The 22,439-nt window shown below is 39.0% G+C and overlaps 2 protein-coding genes across 2 annotated transcripts in view; one reads left to right on the top strand and one right to left on the bottom strand.

The window, feature by feature from the left end:
- Positions 1-22,439, bottom strand: part of RPGR (retinitis pigmentosa GTPase regulator) — a 273,551-nt gene that overhangs the window by 82,313 nt on the left and 168,799 nt on the right. The window lies entirely within an intron of this gene.
- Positions 1-22,439, top strand: part of OTC (ornithine transcarbamylase) — a 70,771-nt gene that overhangs the window by 5,684 nt on the left and 42,648 nt on the right. The window contains exons 2-4 of the mRNA XM_041741615.1: positions 6,456-6,594; positions 8,046-8,127; positions 20,115-20,202. Of these exons, the coding sequence (XP_041597549.1) occupies positions 6,456-6,594; positions 8,046-8,127; positions 20,115-20,202 (309 nt within the window). The remainder of the gene's footprint in view (positions 1-6,455; positions 6,595-8,045; positions 8,128-20,114; positions 20,203-22,439) is intronic.

Consider the following 22,439-nt stretch of genomic DNA (forward strand, 5'->3'; position numbering starts at 1 on the left):
TTTTTCACATATATATCCAACTGTTGTTCCCAGGAGTGTAAATACTATGCCAGAGTAGTTGAGCCCTGGGGAATTTCAACTTTAGCCACACACTAGGCCACAATCAGTTTTCCTCCCTGAGACTCAAATCTTGTGTTCAGCCTGGGCCATATCCCATACATGCTTTTCTCTCAACATTAATTTTGTTTTGGGGGCTCTTGGTATCTTTTTTTGGTCATCAGACTTTGATCAGGATATTGAAAATCCATCATGGCAAGTCTCTCTAAGTTCATTCTCAGAAATCTGCTAAATTCATTCTTATGCAATTGTTATACTTCTGTCCAGAGACATAATATGATTCATTCGTCCTTTTACCTAAGTATTTATTGAATACCTACCATATCCCAGACATTATAATAATAAGCCCTGGGTATATATTAATAAACAAAACAGGCAGGATCCTTGCCAGCATGGATCATAAAGTTCAATGGGAAGATAAAAAGTAAGTAATATAAACAGATACAAAAAAATACATATTTAAAAATTGTGATAAGTATCATAAACAAAATGAAGACAAAGTAGAGACTACTTAGTACAGATAGGAAAGGAATCTCCCAGGAGGTGGTATTTAAGCCTAAGGGCAAGAAGGAGCCAGCATTGAGAGCTAAGGAGATAGTGTTCTGGACAGAAAGAATGGTATGTGAAAGAGTCCCACAATGAGAAAGCATTTGGAGCACAGGCAGTCCTTCCTTTGCAAGGTCCCAATATGCAGGAATTTCAATTACCACAGTTGAATCACATAACACCAGTCTTTCAAGTACACAGTTCAAATTTCAGCTGCCATAGTGTATTAATTGTGAGTAGTTGCATAAAGTAAAAACTTCATGGCTAGCACTTCTGTACCCAAATCACTTTGTAAATAACAGCTGCACATCATGATCCGTGACCAATTGCATAACTTCTTTCAAAGTTTTGGTGATTGTTCACTGCACATCTGTTATTCAGTTTACATACAAACAGCAAAGAGTATAGTTGCGCTGCCTTCTTTTTTCCCCAATGATAAACTGATGTGCCATTTTATAAAAATGAATAACTGAAAGGAGGAATTGTCTGACAGAGACCAAAGGGCAGCAGAGAAGTAAAGAATCACACTGGCAGCTACATTTGAATCAAATGGGAATGCATTTATAGAAGAAATAGCTGATGGTGGGATTGTTGACTCTGCTACTGGTTGAGAACTCTAGCTATGCAGCCAGAGGAATTTAGCGAAGACAAATTTACTGACATAAATGAGGAAAGTGGCTGTGACACAAAGTATAAAGATGTTCCAGAGGAAGTGACACCAGCAAAACACTTCACATTAAAGGAATTATCAGATATTTTTTACATATTGAAAGTACAAAGGATAAATGTTAGAAGTCTATCCAAACTTAGAAAGTATGACAATTCACCAAAGCACAGACAATATGTTTGCTCTGTAACATATGTTATATTATAAGAAGATAGCATGCACGGTTCAAAGTACTCTTGACAGTTTTTACAAAAAATAAAACACTATAATTCTATTTCTAATGTTTTAAATTACAGTGTAATAAATATATTTGCTTTACTATTTTTTCACTTCCCTACACATTTGTAACTGACAATATGAGAGTGTTTAATGTTTTGACCAAAAATTAAAAGTCACAGAACAATTGTGATTTTTCCAACTTATTATTAAGGTTGTTTTGCATGGTTGCAGATTTAATGGTCATTTACAGTCCTACTACCATGCAAAGCCAGAACTATCTGTATTTAAGGGGAAAAAAGCTTATCTGCTAACATTTATTGGAGGCGTGATCGCAGGGCAAGAGTGAAGGCAATATTATCAGTGACTGCCGTATGGAGATTAGAGTCACAAAGAAGTATTCTGATTAATTGTGGTCTAAGAGAAAGAATTTGAAATAAGGTTTCTATTGCTATATACATTTTCAAATGAAAGGTCTGGACAAAATGGGAAGATTCAAGCAGAATGTTTGTGTCTTCTTTTTATCTTTAAACTTCAATCTGTCAATGGAGAAATAACAAGAGCAGCATCTCCCCGTGCAATCCCAACAGCAAAACATTCACCCTACCCTAAATCCAACCCTAATTCTGACTTCTTGGAGTATAAGGACAAACCTGAGAAAGACCCAGAGACCTTTCACTTCTCCCAATCTGTCTCCTGCTTGTGAAAACTGGAAGCTGGAGCTTTTTTGAAGTAGCTGAAGGTGGTGTTGGGTCTCCTCTTTCACCATTATTTTCCTGCTTCCTTTCATGGGAAGGGGGGAGAAAAATTAAGTTCTATGCATCCTTTCCTTTCCTTTCTTTTTAAATTCTTTTTCTCTGAGACTCACCACCACCACCACCACCACAATTCCAAGATCCGTGAGAGTCTCTTGAATGAAACTTGTAGTCCTGTATTTAGAAGGAAGTAGATACAACACAACCCTGCAAGGGCTGAGAGTGGGGGAGGGTACTGAATCCCTTAAGTGTTGCCATTTGATGACTCGGATTTTGTGGGCTCCAAAATAGCCAGAAGGATGAGCTTGAGCTCTCCGCTAAAAGTAAGTCTTCAAAATTCGCATATGAGTGGTTTCTCTTCTTGTCATTGGATGTGAGTTCAACAACTATAGTGATGTTTCACAAATTTCTGAAATCCTGGGGAGCAGGGTTTTCCAGCAAAGCTTTTTTCCCTTTTAAAAATAATATTGGAGGAAGTCTTAAGCCATGGAATATTAATATTTTATTGTGAGACACAGAGTCAAGAGAGTTAATACTCTGTGATTTTATCTTACTTGGACCTTATTCCAGAGAAAAATATTTGCAAGATGCCCTAAACATGAATTGAGTAAGTTTAAGCTGCTATGCCTCCATTTCAGGTCAGACATGTTACACCTGTTACAGAACCTCAAACCCAGCTGACTCTAAAAACTGCATGAAAAACAATCTAAGGGTTTACTTCTCAACAATATCACTACTTGTATATTCCAAGTGTTTAATTTTATCACTAATTAATGTTATCAGAACCAAACACATAACCAAAATACATATGTAAAAACACATGTTCTGCCTAAATGCTGTTTTTAAATTATCAAGTTTCTGAATAGTATTATCCAAATCTTCAACATAGTTTTGTCAGATTTTTACTAGGGTTCCAGTGGAAGGAAGAAAATGAAGGTCTATTCTAGAAACTTGCTTAGCCAGCAAAATATTTTTGTATATTTATAAATTTATTTTTAAAATATTTGGTTCTTCTTAGTCTAAACTTTAACATTTTTTAATGTTTTGTTTTATACACTATTAAAGAAGCAACACATATATTATATAAATAAGTAAACATACATCATAGATCCATGTTCAAAATTTAGAGAGTAGATGAATGACAAATTTTTAAAAGTTGAAATGTAAGTAATGAATCACTGAATTCTATTCCTAAAACCAATATGGCACTGTGTTAACTAAAATTTAAATAAAAATTTTAAAAATAATAAAAAAGGAAAAGTTAAACACTATGGTACATCTTTGAAACAAGAATGGTGACCAAAATTTTGATCCACATATAAGCTGAAAACACTAATTTCTATTGGAATTGAATGTGTCATTAGCATCTTTTTAAAAAAGATTTTTTAGGGTAGCCCTGGTGGTTCAGTGGTTTAGCGCCGCCTTCAGCCCAGGGCCTGGTCCTGGAGACCCGGGATCGAGTCCCACGTCGGGCTCCCTGCATGGAGCCTGCTTCTCCCTCTGCCTGTGTCTGTGCCTCTCTCTCTCTCTCTCTCTCTCTCTCTCTCTCTCTCTGTCTCTCATGAATAAATAAATAAAATCTTAAAAAAAAGATTTTATTTATTTATTCATTTGTGAGAGGGAGGGAGAGAGAGAGAGAGAGAGCAAGTGAGAGTGTGAGTACAGGGAGGGTCAGAGAGAGAGGGAGAAGCAGATTCCCCATTAAGCAGGGTGCCTGACTTGGGGCTTGATCCCAGTACCTTGGGATCATGACCTGAGCCAAAGGCAGCCACTTAACTGACTAAGCCACCCAGGAGCCCCTGTCATTAGTATCTTACATTAAATCAGTCAACCATTAGCCAACTAACTCATAAACCCTCAATCTTTATGGAAGTTTCTTTCCTTACTAACTAGAATCTCTGAAGGGCTTAACATCACAAAAAGTCAACTGAAAAAAATCTATTCATCTATCAAAGATTAAATGAACCAATCAACTCTGCCAGAAAGTTGGATGTTTAGTGAAATATTCCTTTGTCTATGTTATTTGACATCATGCATTGGAGACAACAAATTGAGTGAATTTGTGATTTTCTTGACTATCTTTTTGTCATCACTGCAAGACATAAATAAATCCCACCAAAGAATTTACCCTTCATCTCAGGTAGCCCAAGCTCTTTACTTAGGCTGAAATTCAAGCATGATAATTTTGTGACAGTTGTTTTACTTCTAGTAAAATTAATGTTTAGTACCTGTGGTGAACCACAATTTGCCTTTCATTATTCATAATTTCCAATTGTATACAATATAGTTATTGTTAAAAAGAGATAACACTGGGAAAATGAAATAATAAATGTTATTTATTTTTAAAGATTTTATTTATTTATTTATTTATTTATTTATTTATTTATTTATTTATTTATTTATTTCTGAGAGACACAGAGAGAGGCAGAGACATGGGCAGAGGGAGAAGCAGGCTTTCCATGGGGAGCCTGACGCAGGTCTCAATCCCAGGATCCCAGGATCCTGACCTGAGCCAAAGGCAGACGCTCAACCAGGAGCCACCCAAATGTCCCTGTTTTCTATTTTAGATACTGATTCCCAAATAATAATTATTGTCATCATGATGTAACAAAATGTTAAAATGAGACTCTTTCCATCTCAGTTTCTGCTCAGGCCCAATAGGTGTTGACTCTTTCCTCATTCCAAAGTGAGATGCTATGCCACTAAGACAGGAGCAAAAGAGATACTCAGTAATTATTTTTGCATCCCACTGGTGATCACATCCAGCTTCTAAAATGGACTTCAGAAACCAAGAGATGGGTTGTATATTAGAAGAGAGTTTTTAAAATGCTACTACTATGTATGACAGGGAGAGGTACTCTCCCCTCACCTCGAGCCTGGGGATGTGGCTCCAATGGCATCAAAATCTCCAATAGGAGATCTTGAGGACGCCGTACACCAAATCCAGGCCTATACTTGGGAAATCTTGAGTAAGAGGGACAGGATGCCTAGAAGTTTTGACAGCAGAACAAGACAGCAGTTTATACTGGAATGAAACTGACTCTTGTCAGAGCAAAGAACATGAAGGGCTTCCCATGAACTAATACAGCCTGAGAGAGAGACCTAACATGGTAGTGTTTCACATGATGGCCACGAGGCCTCCTGAAGGGTGAGGAGATCTTTGCAAAAGGGGTCTGGATGTATTCCCTTGGGTGGCATGAAAAGTATAATTGTCCACCACCAAGGACTACCATGAGAAATTCTCAATGATGGCAGAATTTTCCCAAGGATGCTCAAAAGCATCCCAGAAGAGAGTCAGCCTCAAGCACCTATACCAATGCTAGATTGCTAGAACAGAATCAGACTTTGCTTGACCCTTAACTCCTCACCTTCCCTAGGCTTAACTTGGAGGGAATAATGGCAGGGAAATAGAGGAATCAGCTGATGGTCATCCCTTTTCCCTCTAGAGGTGGCCAGCTTGAATTAGGCATGAGATGGAAGGGAAAAGGGTGCTAGCTTACAGTACATTTCTTAAAGTTAAAAAAATTATTATTATTATTATACATTATTTTACATGTAAAATAGACTGAGACTCTTTGGGGGGAAATAAAGTAGGCACAGAGGATTTTTTAAATTTTATTTTCTGAAAGGAACTAGAAAAGCCACAAGGCCCATTGTATTTGACTGGGAACAAGTAAAGAACAAATCTCCAAGAACAGATTTGTAGGGCAGTGGGGGAAAAAGAATCACAATGTTTTCTATTGTATGGACATTGTATATTGTTTGTATAACCTTATGATCTCAATAATAATAGCTAAAATTTATCAAAGGCTTATTATATGCCAGACACTGTATGATTTCCATGAGTTAAATCATTTCAACTTCATAACCATATAAGATTGTTATACTTAATTTCTAGGTGAGAAATTTAGGTACAGAGAGAGATTAGGTAACTTGCCTGAAGTTGTACAGTTAATAAGTGGCAAAGCCACTGATACTATTCCCAGCAAATAAGAATTCAACTATTTCCTCAAATGGTTCTTTTCTATCAACATCCAAAATATTGGATACCTAAAATGTAAACCAAAGCCATATCAATTTTAATGGATTAGTACTTTGCAGAGACACATGAGGCTCCGTGTGATTTGCTATGTTTTAAAACTATGAATCACCATAGCATGGGTTTTTTTCTTAAATATATTATTTCTTTTTTTTTCATTTTTCTTTTTTTGTAGATGTGGACAACCACTACAAAATAAAGTACAGCTGAAGGGTCGTGACCTTCTTACTCTAAAGAACTTTACAGGAGAAGAAATTAAGTATATGTTATGGCTATCAGCAGATCTAAAATTTAGGATAAAAGAGAAAGGAGAGGTATGTAGCATTTCATCTTATTTTCTGATTCTATCAACCAACCTTTTAAAGACAGCCTTTCCAAAGAAAGAGGGAAAATAAAATATATTAAAAGTCCTAAACTGTAGCTAAGTAATGAAACCACACAATCAAGGTAATTGATTATCACTGAGTGTACAAACATAAAAAAGCATAAAAATCAGTTGTTCAATGACAAATCATTGTACTTCTTTCATGTGGAATGTTGAAATTCATTATTAATTGGATCAGAACCTAAGGAATCATTTCTCTTGACAGATTTTATTTTTATACCTTCATTCTTTTCTCTGTGTGTTATCTATCAAGTTAAAAATAAGGATGATATTTTTTTCCTGGCAACAAATTCAATTGTGGATGACTATCAGATATATGATCCTTAGGATAATGTCCAAAAATTCACAATGATTTTACAGTGTTAAAAATAATTTAGATTAGCAAAGAAACAAGTGGTAACCAAGTAGGAGAAGAGATGGGATATAGTGCTTAGCTATAAGCATTATTCTGCATTTTGAGCAATTGATGTTTGAAACACGCTTAATTAATGCAGCAGCTTCATTTAGACCGCTTAATTGTGAAAACATTTTTGTGTTCCAAGCTTGTTCAAAAGCACTTTAAAGAGTTGGTCTCAGGTTGAGGAAGTTTTACATGACCTTGGTTTTCTTATCTAGTTCACTAGCTCTCCAAGTTCTGAAAACAAGAGTGACTCCAAATGCTATGAGTTGACATTCCCATATAAGACCTGAAATAAAGAGAAAACGTCCCCCAAGATCCCAGGCCTTTTCTTCATATTTTGCGTATAAGGAAGGTTAGCTGGCAGGAATGTACTTGTTCCAGAACTCATCCTATCAGGAAGTCTATCTACAAGAAGAGGAAGGAGGAAAAGCCCCACCCCACACCCAAACTCTCCAGATTGTTTCCAAATGACTTCCAGAAACAAAGCCTTTGCACTCCCACAGGGATGCATGATAAAATTGTAGCTGGGGTTTCATCTTTAGGAGTCTTAATGCCTCATGTTGTGAGAGAGTAGCATTGTTTCTAGCTGAGAAAACAGCTCTGAAACAATCATCTTCAAGTTCATTGAACATTGATATGGATTTCCATGGATTTAGGTAAAAAGATGGTTCCAGTAGGAAACATTAACATACTTTGGAACAAGTGCTCAGGTTGAACCCAGAGCAACTAATATTTTCTAATTACATGCCATTAAGCTGTAGGAGTTCCTGTTCCTTTCCTCCATTTGATTAGAACATGAAAAAAAAAAAAACATTTTAAATTCACTTTTTAAGTAACATTTTGAATGCTTCTTTGGAAGCAGTGAATATTTATTCTACATTTTCTGATAATGTAAAGAATAACTTTTGAAACATAATCTTTGATACTGGATACAAAATATATTTTTTCATTTTAATTGTATTCTTGTCCTTAATTTTCAGTATTTGCCTTTATTACAAGGGAAGTCCTTAGGCATGATTTTTGAAAAAAGAAGTACTCGAACAAGACTGTCCACAGAAACAGGTGAGTCCACAGAGAAACTTGCACTTGTGCTGAAAAGGGGGCCAAAGGATGAAGATCTGGAAGGAGTCACCCAGTGGGGGAATCTGTCTTGTTAGCAACCACAAAGGGAAAACATTGTCACCACGTGTAGCAGTGCAAGGCTCTGAATGCTCTTTCCAATTCTCAAAGAAGCTGTAAGCAGAAAGATTAACGTCATCTATAGGAATTCCATGAAGAATTGATTAGAAGTCCCAAGGAGTTTTTTACGTACAGTTCAAAATGTGAGTGAACACAGATTCTCAGCCCTCAAACACATGTGGGCAAGAAATGTCTATTTTCCTAATATGCAAAGACTTTTTTCTTGCTTGTACCAATTTTGCTGGATGGTGGAAACCGAATCTCTGCAATGTTATGCAATTCTCAGTCATTTCAGGGTTTACTTTGTCAATTTAGGCTCTCCTCTCTCTTTCCCCACAGTCATGGCTAAGCCCTGGAGAGTATGTGAATAAGACACCTAGGGCTATGGGGATCTGGGCATTGGTAATCAGGACATCATCATCAAACATTCACGTTGGAGTCTTCTGGGACTTCTTTATCCCCATTGGACCTTGGCTGTCTCCCATTCACTGGAGTTTGCTTCACTTGGATCACAAGACTTAAAATATTTCTCGGTTTGACTCTCAACATCTTGGCAGCTCTCCATGTCATACTGGCTACAGAGATACTGCAAGGCTTTCTCTATCATTCCTTCCTCAGACTGGGTGCCAGGGAGTTTTGTAAAATGTGTTGCCTCCTAGAGCTCTGTGTTAAAAGCAAGACACAGGTGTTATCAACTCTGGGGTTTCCCAAACTCATCTGAAAATTCCATCATGCTTCCCACCCTTTGGTACTTGGCCTGGGGGACAGACAGCAGGGTACAGTGTCAAATATTTGTCAATTTCTATTTCTGTTGCTGCCTCTCTCTTGCTCTTCTTTTCCCCCTCTCAGTTCCTAGTATTAGAGGGTAGGTGATAAAGCAGGAAGAAAAAACTGACTATTCCAAGATTTCTTTCGAATCTACTGTTTGTGCCTGGAATTGTAAGCTATTGAGACTCAAAATTTCTTCTCAAACTATTATCTCTGTTATGTTTCAAAAAGTCCATTTTGAAACTCATAAGCCATACATCACCTGTTTTCTTTTGCTCTGCATTTCTGCTTTGTTAGACCTCCTTTGAATCAATAACATAACTACCCAAATGGACAAATGGATAGGATCAAGGAGAAGGTACCAGAAACAAAACCATATTGGTTGATTCATCAAATATTTCATCCTATATACAAGCATCAGAGCTTTCAAGGCTTTGTTTATTTATTTTAGAGAGGGAGGGAAAGATAGAGAGGGAGGGGGAGAGAGGGAGAGAGAGAGAGAGAGAGAGAGAGAGAGAGAGAGAGAATCTTAAGCAGGCCCCACACCCAGCATGGAGCTTGATGTGGGACTTGATCTCAAAACCCTGAGATCATGACCTGAACTGAAATCAAGAGTCAGACGCCTAACCAACTGAGCCAACCAGGTGCCCCATAAAAGTTTCCTAGGATTTAGAAGCAAACAACTACTTCATGCAATTCTTGCCTTGTAATAATCAGTAATGAGGTTCATCAAATATATAGCAAAATAAAATTCAGAGGGATTAAATGACTTGGTAATACAAATAGCACCAGGATTCAGATATCGAAGTCACTTTTCTTACTAATATACTCCCCTTGCCCCTGGAGAGAAGAAAGGAGGGTGAGGGAAACCATATAAGGTGTCACCTAACCTTTAAGTTCCAGGAAGAAAACAGATGAGAACATTCTGCTCTTTAAAGATGGCTCCTTTAAGAAATCATGTTGACATCTGACATACAGTAAAGGAAAAGTGAATATTGCTTAAACCAGTCAGTAATTCTCAAATTCTGCTCCTTTTCAGCATTGGCCTTCTAGGAGTTGAGCAGAATTTTATTTTATCATCAGTACTTAAAAGAGGTATTCTTTTTTGAAGTCATCAAAAGAATGGATTAATACACAGGCATTTCTCAATTTTAAGTTTTTTTTAAATTAATTTTTCTTAGTTATTTTCTACAACTTCTTTATTCAGATGCTATGCTATTTTTGGTGTCAAATATCCTCAAATAAGTGATCAGTTTTACCATTCACATATAATGTGGTAGTTAAGCTATTAATAAAACCAAAAGTGAAGACTTAATAAGCCTTTGGGTGCAGGCCCTGTGACAAGTGCTCTATATTAATTACAGGGATTATCTCACTTAATCCTTATGACAATTCTATGAGGATAAGACCATTGAGGAAAACAGGCTGAACCAAGTTCAGCAAATGGCCCACAGTCACATTGCTAATAAATGGCAGACCTAGGACTGGAAGCTATTATTAAATGTATTTTTTAAGTATCTAATTTAATTTAGAGATGTAATAGTCGTGTTTTATTCCAGTAAAATTGTTTCTACAGATGGCATTAAGCATTTTGTTAGATGATGGTTTTCTATGTAGAAGTGTTCTGAAACCTGCACAGAATTGCAAACTGTAATGACAAATACATGAGAAAAGCAACATCTGACCATATAAAGTTATGGTTCACAGAGTATTCATCATTATCTTCAATAAATATCCATGAGTCTAATTGTATGTGGCATCCTGCCAAACTCAACAGGAGGAGAATCTGTCAGAGTAAGTAGTTGCTTTAAATGCTTACAGAAACAGTAAACCTCAACCAAAACCATAGCAGAGCATTTCTATAATGAACATATGTATCTTATTAGTTGTCCTTTGGCACAATTTTCCATCAAAACCTGTTACCTTGGTATTTAGAATGAAAATAGAATGTAATTAAAACTGTCTATTATTGCTTCAGATTTGTGCCAGCCTCCTCACAGGAAAGTCCTTGAGGATTCCATCCCAAGCCTGAGTTGCAGAGATATAACTGTATTTCTACTTATCTCAGAGGACAGAATAAAATTGCCACTCAACTTTAAGCCATATTAATTGCTCATGTAATATTTTTATTAAAATGTAACATGCCTACAGAAAAGTGCACAAATCATTAAAAATATAGAGTTCAATGAATTCTTACAGTACATACATCCTTGTAACTAATACCTGGATAGAGAAACAGGACATTAAGGGCATTTCAGAAGCCCTCCCTTGTATCTCCTTCTAGTTGCTACTCCCCCTACCCAAGGGTAACCATTATCCTGGTTTCCAACATCACAGATTAGTTTTGCCCATGATGGGATCATTCAGCATATGCTCTTTTGTGTGTGGTTTCTTTTGCTCAGCATTATGCTTGTGAGATGTACCGGCGTTGCTGTGTATAGTTGTAGATCATTTATTCCTCCTCCACTCTTTGTGTATGCCTGCCAGGCAAACTGTGCAATTCTCTCGTGTGTCTACTGATGATTATATTCTTTTATTGCAAATTAATTGAGCAGATAGCCGGATACATTTATTAATCTCGGTAAGTGCAGTAGCTGATAGAAAAAAAATGCACAAGGCATCTTAAGAGATGGTTCTTTTCATTATTTAACTGTGGTATTTCACTTTCAAGGTGACATAGAAGCTGGTGCTTTCCAGCTATTTCAGTTGTATCATCTTTACAAAGGTGACAATATAAAAATCATGATACTATTCTTCAGGTATGAAAGTGAAGCACAGAGAGGCTCATGACTGCCTTAGTTCTACCAGCAAGAGCCCTCAGAGCTCTCATATTTCCAGTGCCTGAATTCTATTTATATGCCTCCTTCCAAAGCTTGCAGGGATCTGTGAGGAAAAGAGCAATATCAGATGTACTCTTATTTTCCCAGGCAGAAATTAAGATATTAATAGAAGAAACCCTTTGTTCAAATATACCCAATGTGAATGCATAAACAAATGACAATTAACAGCAGAGTTCTCTGGATGAAGGGTGAAAGAGAGAGGAGAGCCCTCTGCCTCTGCCCTCCTCTCCTCAGCAATGGTGGCTCCTGGAAGCTTTTCTGAACCTGTGACAGCCCCCCCCCCCCCCACCGAAGCACTTATCACCAGCCAGGTCTGATAAGCTGGCAAATATTTGACCTGTGCTTTTAAATTGGGGTCTGAGGCTCCTTTCTGACCAGTGACCACAACTGCAGAGGTAATTCCTTCTCAGAGGCAATGTCCCCCCCATCTTATCTCCTTTGAGAACTGCTGAAGGCTTAGACTCCTACTTCTTAACATTATCTGTAACCCCTCTTCCTACCCCTACCTCATAAGTCCAGGCTTGATATGAATCTTCTTTATAGTACAAAGAGAAAAGTGACAAGGCAGCAACCTAATCCTGCACTGTTACAGCAAAATGACTTCTGGTAAAAATAAGAGCATGACTTGGAGTAGACCTGCCAGTAAACTGTTTAAACCTTCCTCCATAGCTTCCAACTCTCAGTGCCATTCATCTCTGTGCTAGCCACATAGTAGGCGCGCAATAAATACTTTATTGATGAATGTGCAGTTTTCACATTTGTATAGGTTATGTACCCTGTTTAGAAACAGATTAAATACTCAAGAGTGATTAGTGATTATAATTATCACTAAATTCCATTAGCTCGCTTTACATGTAATAGAAAATTTTATTCCTTCTGTTAACAATATTAGGAGATATTTGCAAGTGAAAAGAATGGGTCCCCTCCCCAGAGTCAAAATCCCTCCTACATTCATTTAATAAATATTTGTTGAGCCCTTACTATATACCAGTATTTATTCTAGGTTCTTGAGAGTGCTAAATCAGTGAACAAAACAGAGGAAAATTCCTGCCTTCATGGAGCTTATGTTCTAGTGGGTACACAGACAATAAGCAATAGACATACTAAGTAAGTGGATGATAGAGTATGTTGGAAATAAAGAGAAGAATGTTCCTGGAAGTGAGGGCAAAACATGTTCTCCGTTATTTGGAATTGGCTTTTATTCTGAGTGAAATGAAGACTCTTTGGAGGGTTGACATGATCTAACTTGCATTTTAAAAGGCTCTCTTGGACTGCTCTGTTGAAAATAAACTGCAGGGGTTGGGGGTGAAGACAAGATAGAAGCAGTGAAATCCATCAGTAGGTAGCTATAATACATGGAGGCAAGGGCCAGAGTGGTAGCAGTAGAAGAGGTAAAAGGGACAGATTCTGGATATGTTTTGAAGGGATAGCTCACAAGATTTCTGATGCATTGGGTAGAGAAGAGACATTAAAGATGACTTCATGGTGTTTGCCTGAGCAGCTGTGAGCAGGATGGACCGGGTGGAGAATAGAGAGGAAAATCAGGAGTTCAGTTTCTTTGGAAGTATTGAATTTAAGATGTCTGTCAGACACATGAGCAAAGATATTGAAAAGACAATTAGCTATTACTTTGGAGTATGGAATTGAGATTTGACCTAGAGATATTTGGGAGTCATCAGCATATAGATGGTATTTCAGGCCATGAAACTGGATATGATTAGAAAGGGAATGAGTATAGATGGAGACAAGAGGACGAAGGACCGGCCTTGAGGGACACCAACATTAAGAGGCCAAGGAAAAGAGAGGGAACCAGCAATAGAGATTGAGAAGGAGCAACTACTAAGGTAGATGTGAAGGCAAGAAGGTGTGGTGTCCTGGACAGTGTGTGAAGAAAGTTTATCATGAAGGTGGTGAACAACTTTGTTAAATGCTGCTAATTTAAGAAAACTGAGAACTGAAATGGTTACTAGATGTATCATTGATAACTTTGGTGAGAGAAGTTTTGGTGCAGTGTTGCTGGGGAGGGGTTCGCACAAAGCCTTATGGGGATATGTTTGAGGGAAATGAGAAAAGAGGAACCGAAGACAGAAAGAAAAAACAAAGTTTTCCTGCAAAGGGAGCAAAGAGTTGAAGGGATACTTAGCAGGGGAAATAGGGACAAGAGAAAAATCTGCATTTGTTTTTTATTAATGAGTGAAAAAAATGAGAATAGTATATTCATGATGAATATATGTACGGGAGATAGGAAAGAACTGCTAGACCAATATTCTTGAGTATGCAAGAAGGTATGGCTTCTAGTACATACATAGGGCATGAAAAGTTCATCTATGCTTAATAGGAAGAAAAGCAGAATATATGGGTATAGATGCTGGCAGCTAGGGAAATGGAGTGGTGGAATGTGGAAGTTCTCCATCTGCTACCATCCTTTCGGTGAGGGATGAAGCAAGGTCATCAGCTGAACGCTGGCTCTACTCTCAAAATATATCTCTTGATATATATAATATATATCTCTTCTTTTTTTTCTTTTTGTTATAATAAATTTATTTTTTATTGGTGTTCAATTTACCAACATGCAGAATAACACCCAGTGCTCATCCCGTCAAGTGCCCCCCTCAGTGCCCAAAACCCATTCACCCCCACCCCCACCCTCCTCCCCTTCCACCACCCCTAGTTCGTTTCCCAGAGTTAGGAGTCTTTATGTTCTGTCTCCCTTTCTGGTATTTCCCACACATTTTTTCCTCCCTTCCCTTATATTCCCTTTCACTATTATTTATATTCCCCAAATGAATGAGAACATACACTGTTTGTCCTTCTCCGATTGACTTACTTCACTCAGCATAATACCCTCCAGTTCCATCCACTTCGAATCAAATGGTGGGTATTTGTCGTTTCTAATGGCTGAGGAATATTCCATTGTATACATAAACCACATCTTCTTTATCCATTCATCTTTCGGTGGACACCATATCTCTTCTTAGCCAATCACTTTCTCATTTCAGTTGCCACCACCCTGGTCCAAGCTATCAACGCTCACCCCGAGTTTTGCAACTGGGTCTAGTGACTGGCCTCTGCTTCCACCCTTGCCCCACTACAGATGTTATGTTCAAATATAAGTCCATCATGTGACTCTTCTGCTCTCATCCTCCAATGGCTTTCTGTCTTATTCAGAGAAAAGTCAAATTTGTTGCTTCCTCCCTACCTTCCTTCTGTAGCCTCACCTCCTACTACTTTTCCCCTGACAAACTCTGCACCTTCCATGCCAATCTTCTTTTTGTGCCTTGAACCCACCAGTCATGACCTTCCTAAGGATCTCAAGACATGCTCTTTCCACTGTCTGATATGTTTCAGTGTGACTTCCATGACCACATTAAAAATACAGCTCATATTCCTTACATTTCTTATCTCCTCTCCCTCTTCTATTTTTCTTATGGAACTTATCAACATCCAACATCCAACATATTTTAAATTTACTCATTCAGTTTATTATTGGTCTCTCCCCATTGGAATGTAAGGACTGTGTAAGCAGGCACTTGTATCCTGTGCTTATAATGCTTTTCTCAATGCCTAGAATATAACCAGGCTCATAATTTTAGAATGAATGAATAAATTTCAGAATTACACTGTGATGCCAGGGCCTACTGTGATCACTCCACAGAGACAAAATGTGCCTTCTACCAAAATTTGGTTTGATTGGTGACATTGAGGATGCCACACATGCACCAAGAGAGTATGGAAAGGTTTGTTACTCACATAATGTGGCTTCCTGTGTAGGATAGGACTGTCTCCCATACTGGTCTCAAGTAGCATTAGACAGTGGAGAAATGATACTAGCCTGGGCTTTTATTGTGGCTAGAGAGTGGGGCTGGGGAGAAGATTCCCATGCACAGGCCAGGTCTTGTTTAGTTTGAACCCACTGCTAGTGCCAAAAGAGGGAGCATGTGGATTTTCTTAACAGCTTGCCCAGATATAGGGCAGAAGAAGAAGAAGGGAGAGTGATGGTTGGCTTGAAAATTGGTAGCATTTAAGCATCATAAATGGAGTCAGACTCTTTATTATAGGGCCCATTGCAAGTAGGATCGTTAGTGTGTTTCAAGTTCTTTGATTCTACCTGGGATGTAACACATCACAACTGCAAGGGATCTCAGGGCTTTAGGCAAATTGCCTGATTTTTAAGATGAAGAAGAATGAGTCCAGATCCACTCCATTGTCCTATCTTTGCAAATTCCAGTGTAAGTTGGCTCAGGGGCTGGCTAGTCTATGGCAAGCCCTAAGGCTATGAGTTCTTAAAAACAATCTCTTTTTTTTGTACATATATTTTTTGGAGCTCGACTTGCCAACATATAGTATAACACCCAGTGCTCATCCCATCAAGTGCCCCCTTCAGTGCCCACCACCCAGTCACCCCATCCCCCTGCCCACCTCCCTTTCCACTACCCCTTGTTCGTTTCCCAGAGTTAGGAGTCTCTCATGTTCTGTATCCCTCTCTGATATTTCCCACTCATTTTCTTTCCTTTCCCCTTTATTCCCTTTCACTATTTTTTATATTCCCCAAATGAATGAGACCATATAATGTTTGTCCTCCTCCAATTGACTTATTTCACTCAGCATAATACCCTCCAGTTCCATCCATGTTGAAGCAAATGGTGGGTATTCGTCCTTTCTGATGGCTGAGGAATATTCCATTGTACATAAACCACATCTTCTTTATCCATTCATCTTTCGATGGACACTGAGGCTCCTTCCACAGTTTGGCTATCGTGGACATTACTGCTATAGACATCGGGGTGCAGGTGACTTGGCTTTTCACTGCATCTGCATCTCTGGGGTAAATCCCCAGCAGTGCAATTGCTGGGTCGCAGGGCAGTTCTATTTTTAACTCTTTGAGGAACCTCCACACAGTTTTCCAGAGTGGCTGTACCAGTTCACATTCCCACCAACAGTGCAAGAGGGTTCCCCTTTCTCCACATCCTCTCCAACACATGTGGTTTCCTGTCTTGTTAATTTTCACCATTCTCACTGGTGTGAGGTGGTATCTCATTGTGGTTTTGATTTGTATTTCCCTGATGGCAAGCGACACGGAACATGTTCTCATGTACTTGTTGGCCATGTCTATGTCTTCCTCTGTGAGATTTCTGTTCATGTCTTTTGCCCATTTCGTGATTGGATTGTTTGTTTCTTTGGTGTTGAGTTTAATAAGTTCTCTATAGATCTTGGACACTAGCCCTTTATCTGATAGGTCATTTGCAAATATCTTCTCCCATTCTGTAGGTTGTCTTTTAGTTTTTTTGACTGTTTCTTTTGTTGTGCGGAAGCTTTTTATATTGATTAATTCCTCCAATTGTTCATTTTTGCTTTTGTTTCCCTTGCCTTCATTGATGTATCTTGAAAGAAGTTGCTGTGGCCAAATTCAGAAAGGGTGTTGCCTGTGTTCTCTAGGATTTTGATGGATTCTTGTCTCACATTTAGATCTTTCATCCATTTTGAGTTTATCTTCGTGTATGGTCCAGTGTCATTCTTCTGCACGTGGCTGTCCACTTTTCCCAGCACCATTTATTGAAGAGACTGTGTCCTTTTTCCAGTGGATAGTTTTTCCTGCTTTATTGAATATTAGTTGACCATAGAGTTGAGGGCCCATTTTTCGGTTCTCTATTCTGTTCCATTGATCTATGTGTCTGTTTTTGTGCCAGTACCACACTGTCTTGATGATACCAGCTTTGTAGCATAATTTGAAATCTGACATTGTGATGCCTCTGGCTCTGGTTTTCTTTTTTAATATTCCCCTGGCTATTCAGGGTCTTTTCTGATTCCACACAAATCTTAAGGTGATTTGTTCCAACTCTCTGAAGAAAGTCCATGGTATTTTGATAGGGATTGCATTGAACATATTGCCCTGGGTAGCATTGACATTTTCACAATATTAATTCGTCCAATCCATGAGCTGGTAAAATATTGTAGTTAAGGTGGAGAAAGAGAAAAAATGTTGGAAATTTTTTGTCATACAAAAATGAGTTGTACTGGAAAAGGGGGGTGGGGGAAGGAGGGGTACCCTCTGGTTCTATATACTGTAAATCCTTCCACTGCCCGTGGAACTTTCCAGCACTGCTTGGTCAAGAACTTGCTCTTCCCCTGTTCTTCCAGCTGGTCTTCTGGGGGGAGGAGCCTGCTGTGCTCTCAGGTGTGTGCACCTGGGGGAGCTGTCCCGCCCCCCACCAGGTGCTGGGCTCAGTGGGAGCCGTTGACCCCGTGAGGCCTCTGTTCCCTGGCGGTCCGCCCCGTCCTAGGCAGGAGGTGACACCAGGAGGAACAGCACCACTGGTGGCGGCCAGCTCCCCAGCCCTGGAGTCAGCTCCCGCAGTAACTACTGCAGCTCCCAGTCCACACTGGCCTGGATGCTCCCGGGGCGGGGGGGGGTGCTGATCTGCACAGCTCGGGGGCGCCCGGCAGCAGGAGCGTCCTCGCTGTCCTGGGCCCTCACCGCCTCCACCTGTCCTGGGTGGAGTGCAGGATCCTGGGCTGTGTCCCCCGGCGCCCTGGGATCCGGGGCCTGCGCTGCTGGAATCGCGCTCCCAGCCCCTGGATCCCCAAGGCAGCAGGCGCAGCCCCCTCCACCTGGAGCTGCCACCTGACCCACCGGCTTATCCCCGAGGCCCCACCAGGCATGTGCTCCAGCCCTTTACCAAGCTCGGCCTGGGTGTGTGGGGTGCTCTCCTCCGGGCGCACCTCCTGTTGGTGACCCAGGGAACCTGGAGGCTCCACTGCCCCTCCTGGGATCCTGCCCGAGTTCCCTGCGAGCACTTTTCCCTCCGGGAAGAATCTGGGCCGATTGTTAAAGTTCCCGCTTCTCCGGGGCTAGGCTTTCACCTCCCAGAGACTCTCACTGCCCCCTTAGTCCGGCTCCTCGTGGGGGCCCTCCCCCACTGTATACTTTTAATTTTTTTCTGCCTTCCTACCTTGTTAGAAGAGAAAATCCTTCTCTCTGTAGCGTTCTTGCTATTCTCCCTTTAAATGTCAGGTTGAATTCGTAGGTGTTCAGGATTTGAAAGTTATCTAGGTAAGTTGAGGGGGACGGGTGACTTGGGGACCCGACTCCTCCTCCATCTTGCCCCACATCTCTTAAAAACAATCTTGAACAAGGTTTAAACTCTTGACTCTCAGAATGTTTGTCTATACAGTTCTTATAGTAATACTACTGTGCTTTTGTTAGAATAAAGGTTTCAATGGAAGAATGTTTATAAAGGGCCCGCCCATGGTAGTGCTCCATGAATAGTCCTTGCTAGAGTCAGAACACAGTACCCTCTAGGTAAAATCCATTTGGTCTGGACATATTTAAGAGAACACTCTTGAGTAATATAAGATAAGTAGAATATAGTTATTTCATTCCATTTCAGAAAGAACTACTTACTTTTTCTTTTTTTTTTGACCTACAAACTCTGTCAAGGTATAAAACATTCTCATTGGGGCGCCTGGGTGGCTCAGTGGTTGAGCATCTGCCTTTGGCTCAGGACATGATCCTGGGGTCCTGGGATCAAGTCCTGCATTAGGCTCCCTGCAGGAAGCTTGCTTCTCCCTCTGCCTATGTCTCTGCCTCTTTCATGAATAAATAAATAAAATCTTTAAAAATATATATAAATAAATAAAACATTCCCATTACCCTAGAAAGTTCACCAATGCTCCTCCTTCCCAGCCAATCGCCCTCTCCAGAAGCAACTGCTCTTTTATTTTCTGCCACTCTATGGTACTTTTTCCTGTTACACAACTTCATATAAATGGAATTATACATTATCTACTCTTTTGTATCTAGCTTCTTTCATCTAGCAATAATGTTTGTGGGATTCATCCATGTTGTATGTATTAGTAGTTCCTTCCTTTTTATTACTGAGTAGTGTTCCATTGTAATCCATGATATCCTATATTACAGTTTATTTTTCCATTTTGGGGGATGAAAATCATTATATATTTTAAAGAACCAAAACCAGGCATGGCCTCCAAAAGTGAACAGTGCCCCATTATTGCCAGGTTCTGAACAGTAGAGTAGAGAAATGGGCACACATCTGAAGGATAGTTGAGTGCTTTTACAGAAAATTTCATCTACCTGTCTCAGTTTCTCATTTTGCTTTGCCTGGGAATTCCCTACCAGAGACATTAGAGAGCTTCAATAACATTGATTTTTCCATTGAGATGGTGCCAATTCCTCATAATTTTGTTTTCTACTTCAGTTCTTTTTTTTCAAAATGCTATTTTTTCCTTTTTCTTTGCTTGTAGGTTTTGCTCTTCTGGGAGGACACCCTTGTTTTCTTACCACACAAGATATTCATTTGGGTGTGAATGAAAGTCTCATGGACACAGCCCGGTTTGTAAATCTTTTTCTCTTCAAACTTTATCTCAGAATTGATGAATTTCAAAAAGAAAATATGCTTCTCTTTAAATAAGGTTTTTGTCCTCTCAGCATCCTTTATACTGTTCTCTGTTTCCTCCTTTCTCTCTTTACCTGATGTTCTGAATGCTTCTCCCCACATCATCTTAGCAATTTGAAGAGGTTTCCGATTACAAAATGTCGAACTTAGGGAAACTTAGAATGCATCAGGTGTAATTCATATTTGACAGTTGAAGAAACAGATGTCCATGGAAACTGACATGTTCAATGACTCATAACTAGTTAGCAACAGAGTAGGTAATAATATTAAGTATAATATTAATAATATTGAGTAGTTAATAATCTTTATAATATTAATAATGATATTAAGGTAATAATATTATTGAGCGTTTATTGTATGTTAGGCGTTGTTCTAAGCCATTTAATCCTATAACAATCCTATAACAATCCAAATAGATTGGCATAAAGAGGTGAAACAACTTAATTAGGAATGTACTAGCTACTATAACATAAAATCTCAAAATGCCAGTGGCTAACATAGTGTGGATATTCCTAATGGGTAAGAGGGAAGGCTTAATTATTTATGTGGCCCTTCAGGGATTCTGGATGAGGATGACTCTAGCATTCTCAGTGTGTAGCCTCCAAGACTGTCCTGGGTGTTAGTTAACATCCAGCCAGAAGCTATGGGAAGAGCATATGGAGATGGGATACTTGCTTCAAACTCACCTTAGCAGAGAAGTGACATAATCACTTCCACTCATAGTCTATTAGCAAGTACTAGTATCTCACCCCTACTCAGATAAAAGTCAAGGTAGGAAAAGCCTCTTAACCATTATATCATAAAGACTGAAACATAGGCTCCCTAATTCCCCAAGCAATGCAGTCACCATTATATCATGTTTGGTTGGGAAATACAAAGCAAATGTCTTTGTTTAAATATTTCACCCTTGATATCAAAGACTAATGACTTTTTTCTGAAAATGATATGCCATAAATAACTCCTTATGACACTATTTATGGCAGCTGCCCTAGTATATACTAAAGAATCTACCCCATTTGAATTGCTAAAGAGTTTTGAAATAAATCATCTTTAAGCCTTTTAGTGACATTATTTCAGATGGGACAATGTTAGTATTTGGAAGTGTTGTGTTCATGTTCTGGAAGCACGGAACTAAAAGAATAAATAAACATAAATGAGTTTTTCTTCCAACTATGCTGCCACTGACTGGGATTACATTTGCCTAATAATTCTGCTTCCACAAAAGTGAACAAAACTTTATTCAAAAGCAAATATTAAAGCTGGTTAAGGGAGGAAGCCAGGGGTACATCCAGGCGAGAAGTTTCAGAGGGGATCTTCCATATAGAACCAAGTGAACGATGGTGAATAAATCATGTGTAAAGTAGTGGTTGGAAAAGGATAAAGTTAGAGGAATAGCTGAGTATCCAATAAAGAGTTAAGAGGTACAGATTGGCATCCAGAAAGAGGTCAGGACCCAGAAATCAGGACCCCAAAAGTAAGAGACAAATAAGGAAGCATGGGTTGAAAGCTAAGAATGAAAATAAACATGTTCTTTGCTGTGCTTGCTCTCCACACAATTCCCACTGCAAGTCCTTATTAAAGGAGCTCTACATAGATTCTGAGAAAAACAATCTGCTCACAAGTTCCAACATAATTGGAATCTTTTGCTCTATATAATTAGTTCCATTGCTACATGGATATATGGATACATAAAGTGGATCCACAGAATTCATTCTGATCATTCCATCTTATCCAAAACATTGAATAAAAATAATAGCTCCTCCCTAAAGGGTGGATTTCTTGTACTATTATCTCTAAATCTTTGTAAAAACCTTAAAAATTACATATTATTGACCAGTTTTATAGATGACAAAACCATGACTCAGAAAAGTAATGGAGCTTAGCAGCTAAGTCGGCATTTAGATCATTTTTTTAAAAGGCCATGCTGTTTTGATTACCCACACTACCTTTTATATATAGCCCACAAGAGGGGCAGTGAAATACATTATGGAAAACATCAGCTTGCACTGCCATGTTTGATGATTCACTAGGAGGATTCATGGACTCAGCATATAGTCATAATACTCACAGCTATGATTTACTACAGTGAAAGTATACCAAGCACAATCGATGAAGGGAAAAGGCACATGTAGCAAAATCCAAGGGAAACCAGGTGTAAAATTCCAAGAGTCCT

The sequence above is a fragment of the Vulpes lagopus genome, chromosome X (assembly GCF_018345385.1).
Source record: "Vulpes lagopus strain Blue_001 chromosome X, ASM1834538v1, whole genome shotgun sequence".
In the NCBI taxonomy this organism is placed as follows: Eukaryota; Metazoa; Chordata; class Mammalia; order Carnivora; family Canidae; genus Vulpes; species Vulpes lagopus.